This window comes from Nymphaea colorata, chromosome 3 (genome assembly GCF_008831285.2).
Source record: "Nymphaea colorata isolate Beijing-Zhang1983 chromosome 3, ASM883128v2, whole genome shotgun sequence".
Taxonomy (NCBI): Eukaryota; Viridiplantae; Streptophyta; class Magnoliopsida; order Nymphaeales; family Nymphaeaceae; genus Nymphaea; species Nymphaea colorata.
The window spans coordinates 14,845,556-14,852,012 of record NC_045140.1 but is presented as its reverse complement, the minus strand read 5'-3'; the positions used below and the strand labels follow the sequence as shown (position 1 = coordinate 14,852,012).

General features: G+C 40.2%; 1 protein-coding gene across 7 annotated transcripts; it reads right to left on the bottom strand.

The window, feature by feature from the left end:
* Nucleotides 1–1,517: 1,517 nt before the first annotated feature.
* LOC116250617 (uncharacterized) lies at nt 1,518–6,217 on the bottom strand. 7 transcript variants are annotated; one of them, XM_031624379.2, is made up of 6 exons: nt 5,666–6,217; nt 5,263–5,437; nt 4,571–4,631; nt 4,273–4,475; nt 2,959–3,206; nt 1,518–2,554 (listed from the first exon to the last, which is right to left on the bottom strand). In XM_031624379.2, exons 5-6 carry the CDS (start codon nt 3,202–3,204, stop codon nt 1,793–1,795), a joined length of 1,008 nt encoding a protein of 335 aa, XP_031480239.1. In that variant the 5' UTR covers nt 3,205–3,206; nt 4,273–4,475; nt 4,571–4,631; nt 5,263–5,437; nt 5,666–6,217; the 3' UTR covers nt 1,518–1,792. The 7 variants fall into 7 exon arrangements, with proteins under 7 accessions (XP_031480239.1, XP_049932885.1, XP_049932888.1 ...); XM_050076928.1 differs by lacking the exon at nt 4,571–4,631 and having other exon boundaries at nt 5,660–6,217; XM_050076931.1 differs by lacking the exon at nt 4,571–4,631 and having other exon boundaries at nt 5,263–5,412; nt 5,660–6,217.
* Nucleotides 6,218–6,457: the final 240 nt, after the last annotated feature.

Here is a 6,457-nt window from a genome sequence, read left to right as displayed (position 1 = left end):
ATACTCAAACACAAAGCTATCCGGTTTTCTTAAAAATGCGCTGAGATGTAGTAGCTGATTGGACACCTAAGGGTAAAAACCTGTTTTGGATGGGCCACGATAGCAGTACCAAATGCAGGAAAACTTTGAATACTATAATATATGACCCTAAGAATGGCTTCGGCTCTTGCGGAATGTGCAGTGAGATTAATCCTCTTGCTCACTCAAAATAATCACTTGCTTCTTTTACCAAACAAGCAAGGAACTTCAACACTTTTCTGGGATTTCTTATTTAAAGTTTTGCTGAACAGGTTGTTTGTCATGTCTTTTCACTGTCGCAAGTGAAAGGGCATAACACGTAATGGGTCCTCTATGTATTGACCTGATATTAACCTTTTCTATGTATGACTTTCCCCCGATTGAGATTTATTCCCAATGCTTTCTCAACTTGTATGGCATATTTGGATGTGCAGCTATTGTAAGTAGTGGTTCTCCCTGCAACTTGCAAATGAAAACTCCAAAGAAGAAAAGTTAGCCCCAATCCTGGTCTTTCTTACAGTCAAGAATGGTTTATACAGAAGTGGATGCTCATGACATCGCATATACTTTTGAAAGCACAAAGATAATCCAATTTTCTATTAGCAAGAGTGCGCCTTTTGCTTGTGGTTTCCTTCTGTGGTTTTGGTGCGGTGGACCCAGATTTGAAAGCTAGGAAAGCTTCTCAGATAATTTTCAGCAAGGTGGGTACATCCTTTTGCAATTTGCATGAATAAAGACAGCAGATGAGACAGAAACTCGCAATAATAAACCCCTGAAGATAAAGGGAATCTTGTCATGGAAAGCAAAGCATGCCTATTATAGCAGTGTTATGTTACTGCTGTTTAGATACCACGCTTCACTGATGGCCTGCCAGCCCAGCCTTCCCTTTACTGAAAAGCTTGTCGTTTGTTAATATCAAACATATGCTTGAAAAAAGGAGTAACGATTTTGGATTAGAAACAGAGGTATTTGTCTGTTTTGGTCATCGTCATTTAGCAGTCAAATTGTTGGCCATATAGGAAGATATACATGAATAATGGCGGCAATTGATGTACCTGTTAGAGCTTAAATTTCGAAAGTTCATTATTAATTAAAAGGCGATTGATTGCTATCATTGTCTTTAAGATGGTTAGAACGTGAATAGCAGAAAATGAACCTCAAGGATTCTGAAAAAACCCTGCAAGAGTTTACTTACGGCAAGCAGAAACGCCTGTTGTCGTAGAGTGAAGAGATTCCATTGTTCAAAATATGTGTAAACATTCGCAATTTGCAAGGAAATTTCTCAGTAGGAACACAGATTTGCTGATATGCAGATGCCCACATGCATACAGGTGAAACATATAGAGGAGACAATGGAGACTGATTTACTGTGGGCGATTTTCCTTAGATAACTTCTGTTCTTTTAATTGTCCATATCTCTTTGGAGAAACACTCATACAAAAATCAACAAGTACATATATATGTTTGATGCAAGAAAAGAAAGTCCTTGGTGGTGGTACTTATGAAACATATCATGGCCAATACTCCTATAACGTAATTCACCGATGGACAAGGATCATGCTCCAGTAGGTGCTCCTGAAAATTCACAGCCTTGTTAATCACGCAACCGTGTCAATCAATTGCCTGTACACATCAGATGATGCGCGTGTTCTCTTTGAATTTAAAACTTCAGGATTGTCTGAGTAATCAACAGAGGAAAATGCAGTATTGATTGGATTTCGACAAAACAAACCAATTTTCGAGCATCCACATATACTAGAAGTCTTATTTAAATTCACAGCTCATGATGTTCTATGTAAAGGTAACGCCTGAAACACGGTGGATGCTGTATGTTTTGACGATCAAGAGAGTCGCCGTGTTCTTCTTTCCCAGATTCTGTTACCATAAACCTCTGGGTTTCTGTTGTCTGTTTTTTGAGAGATTCAGACCAACCTGTAGTTGATGGCAAAAGCCATCTATTTTCTCTGGAGCTGGAGTTGGAACAACCAAATTCGGGTTTCTTACAACCCCATTCTCTTTTCTTCTCTACATCCCTGCTACCCCCAGTGCTAAGCGTCAATTCGACATTGGTGTCCTGCTCACTGCAGTTAGGCCAATTCTGAGGGTAGCTGATACACAATTTATCAATCAGTGGTCTCTGAAAAGGTCCCGTCTCCTCCACGGCAGAAGTGTTTTCATCAGCAGCAGATTCTTCAGCCGGGCATTCAAGGTCGAAACTTCGTTGTGATCTCGAAGTATCTCTTGAGCAACAACTAGCTTCTTGTGAACTCAAGTCTCCCACTTGCAACCATTGTCCTTTGTTCTTAGGGCGTGTTCCCCTGACAGTATGCCAGTTCTCGCATTGATGATTACTTGTATTTGAGCTAGCAGCTGAATTCCAAAACTCAGCTTTATGATCAGGATTCATGTACCCATATTGAGCTTTGGGCTTCCCCCGTGTTAGCGAATGAGTATGAGATTGAACTTTAGCTTCATTGTTTCTCAATTCAGCCATTAGTGACTTCTGAACTCTGTAAAGTCGATGCAGTTCACACACCTGCACCACCAAGAAGCGAAACAAGAGCTTAGAAGCTGGAAAGTTGAAACATGAAACTTTTCTTTGATAAGGTGGTTCAATTGAGACTAAAGAATAGGACCTAGTTAAAGCCCAATATCGATCATTGCAGCAAACCGTTCTCAGATACAAATTTGAATATGATGTACCAATGGACAAAAAGGTACGATCCTAGGATACATTGTAGAGACAGAACATATGGGAGGTTCTGTGCAAGTAACAGGGGGTGCATAGGTGCGGACAAGAATTTCATCATTTAGAACCTCATTAGCATGATCCAACTGGGATTCAGGTGCCAATATTTGGACTTTTTTCGGCTGCAGAGCATGTAAGGCATGAGAAAATGGGAGTTTGCAGGGCAGGTGCATGGGAGAAATTAGCAGTACCTGTTCTTTAAAAATTTCTTCATGCTTGAGCATCGTCCTCTTAACTGAATCTCTATTGAACCAGTCATGCAACTTATCCATGGTCCCTTGAATTTCTCTGAATCCAGACTTTCCTTCAATGCTGAGAGTTCTGCGGTTCAAAGACAACCAAGTATCTGCCCTGCCAGGCCGTAGCTTGCCTACATCGGAGTTGCTGTTGGACAAGTCAACTGACACATTCACCAAGTATTGAACTTCTGTCCCCATTCCTGCAAAATAATGAAACTTTGTTCACGAATACTGATCATAAGAGGGTACTTGAACTGGTGAAGGGCTTGAACCATTCTAGTGAGGTCACTCGCAACACATTCATGCTATTAGCCATTCCTCTGTGCTAAACTGTGTTGGTAAAGATTAGACAATAGCAGTAATCAAAGACACCAATTCAAGACTTTTAATATCAATCAGATCTTCTTCTAAAGAAGAAAAGAATGTACGGATCTGCCCAAAGGCTTTACCATAGCGAAGTTCGAAGTACAATCAAAATAAATTTCGCGTAATGTCCAGCTACTCCACATAACATCACGCTCATACACATGCATAAACGCTGGACAATCATAAGCACAATCCCGTTTTCAACTTGTAATGTTCCATAGTTCCTCCACAAAAGAGGAGCCAGAAGGGCAAAATGAAAGTAGATTTCGGAACTGCTAAAGTCTCTATCACTTCTATGATATCGTATTGTAGAAAGCCTATTTATAAAATATGATGTCGTGTTCAACACACTGTTGTAAAAGAAGCGTACACACAAAAAATCAGATAGTACTCAGAGTCTAAAGAGAAAATCTATCAGACTGGTAGGAGAGATTTCCAAAATATTCAGGAGGTTGACGATTTGGCGACCCATACATCCTGGAATGGGACTTATAACCAGTAAACTTGTTCACTAGGTTGAACATTTCGGATTACAATGATTCAGTTGTTACCAACTCTCTAAGTAAACTCACAATTCCATAAAAAGTTTATGCATCTACTTCAAATCCTGCAGAGCCAATCTAATCAGTTCTTTGGATTCATCCACATAAGAAATGTCGACAACAAAGATGACCCGCAGGCTTCTGGCACCCAAGAATCTCTTGACGCCCCAGGTGTAAGGATTATACGAGAATTATGCAGGATTATTGGACAAATTACTAATGCTAGCTCCTCCATCTAAGAAAAAGATCATAGAGAGATACAGCTAATAGTAACTTCTATCAGCAGATCAAGTTAAATGGGTGGTTCATCTTTACATCTAAACTCAATGTCAACAACAATGAGTTCAGTAGATGCTACCTTTCGAATGGTGGAGCTCCTGTGATTAATCCAATTGTTGGCAGTTCACTTAGCAACTCCTTTTCTTTTTCTTGGTCGAAGGTAAGCCCCGAGTGTCCAACCTTACAATGATAACTTCAAGGAAAAACATAGGCAACAGAATGGCAGGGTTGGGACTTGATCCGGGTCTTCAAATGGACACCCTTCACGTTCCCCCTTACCACCTGCTCGCCACCAACAGTTTGCAGCAGCAGAACATCAGAGAGAGAAATGATTGCATAATCAAGAACACTAGTGCATTTGGATGAAGCAATCAAACCAATTTGCACGAACATCAGGTGGCCCCTTGAACATTATAAAGTTTCAATTCCACGATTGCTCTGAGCATGAAAAGAAACGGTCTTCATCATATACCAAAACAGATCGTCCCTGTCAATAGCGCCTGGGAAAAACTATACTAGCGAAACACATCTAGTAGCCTCACCATTAAACGACAATCATCTTAAGTATTTCCGTGTTACTAGAGGAATTGATACGCATAAAAGAAGAGGCAGAATTGCTGAAAAAGAGGTTCTGTGGCTATACATATCGTCCTCGCATGTTGGTGGGACAGGTAAAAAAAAAATAGAATCGATCTCCCTCGTGCTTCTGGTCGCAGAATACCATTCCTTATTACATAAATGTGACATAACAGGTGCTCTTGATACAACTCGCAAGTTTTTGGAAAAGAAAAATCCAAGCATCCAAAAATTTTACAGAATTGTAAAGAGTACAAGATAACAGAGTAGTTTCGAGTCGGTAATGGGATATATGGTCTTTATGCCTTCAGATTTTCGCCTAAACTTAGAACTTGGAGAGAACGTCAGACTAGAAAATGCGTTAAAAGAAAATTCTCTCAAGGGACAAAGAAAGAAGTGAGAGGCAACAAGCAGCGCAGACTGCGCAGAAAGTGAATGACATGCATGGCAGAATACAAAAGAAGGAAAAATCAATATGGACGGGAAAATTTACCGGAATATTCACAAGAAAATCACTTATGGTTTTTGGCGCATGATGCATCTTCTTTGGCTTTCTTGTCCCCTCTCATCCATCCGCCTTACCCACAAAAGCAACAGTGAGATGACCAGCATCCCCATTACCAGCCATGGTGCATTCCTTCCTCTGTACGTCAAGAGTGGTGAGAGATCTGATAAATTGTTAAAGAGTATTTAGTTATTAGCTCAAAACTAGCACCACACCAAAGTTGAAAACGAAAGTGAATATTTGAGTTAACTGGGTGCTGAAAAGGCTGATTTGTAAGAAAAGGGAGAGGAAGGAGTGTGAAGAAGCCAATGGCAGTCTGCCAGGTTGTGATTGATGAAAGAAGAAGGTTGAGGAAAGAAGAGTCGAAAGAGAAACAAGATCTCACTCTTACATGGACCTTGAACAAGATATTCCGGACAGCTCCTTCAGAAGACAAGATACAGTGAGAAAAACACACAGATAAGGATTGGATAGTGGCGGTGTCAGCGAAAACTCTCTTTTTTATTCAAAAGAAAACAGACTGCACGCTATACATTTGTTCGCAATTGTTACATGTTTCCTACTGAACCAGCCTTAAGATATGGTGGAGACGCTAACAATCATGTCTGTCCGAAACTTTTTTTATAGAGGAGAATAAAATAAAGAAGGCTTGACTTTCAATAATTTTGATGTCCTTCCTGCAAACTCAATAACGTGTGTAGTAAAAAGAACTTGGTTTTTTTCATTCCTTTCCTTTATCGCCGTCTCCAAGTAAAGAATCCATCAAAGACCTTCTGGATCTTTCCAGGGAACCTAGCTTTTAAAGACGGAAGAAGAGAATGCCGTTTGTAGAATAAAACAGACTTTTTTGTGTTCTCTCTGATGGGAAGCACTACAACAACATTCTTTTGATGCTGTCACAATCTTCCCTGAGAGGAATACTTTGCCCCCGTAGACGGGAAAATTTTTTCCCACTTCTTCCTTCTTTCCTTCACTTTGTATGTGAGCGGAACTGTGGTTGGGGTTAGCACATTTTACCATGAAGGTTGAAGGCCACCTTCAAATGGCTTTTGCAGAAAACTTTGAAATTCTGATGCTTGTGACCGACAACTCTCTCGTTTACATCCTGCCATTGCTTATATTGTCAGGCCTTGTCCTACGTTTAGTGCCAAACTTTACTAATACGATCTCCTGAAATATATCT

Excerpts from the sequence above, each read along its gene's own strand:
- LOC116250617 (XM_050076928.1), bottom strand. The coding sequence starts at position 3,204 with ATGGGGACAGAAGTTCAATACTTGGTGAATGTGTCAGTTGACTTGTCC. Across the intron at positions 2,555-2,958 it reads AAGAAATTTTTAAAGAACAG|GTGTGTGAACTGCATCGACT; the intron begins GTACTGCTAATT and ends TTGGTGGTGCAG.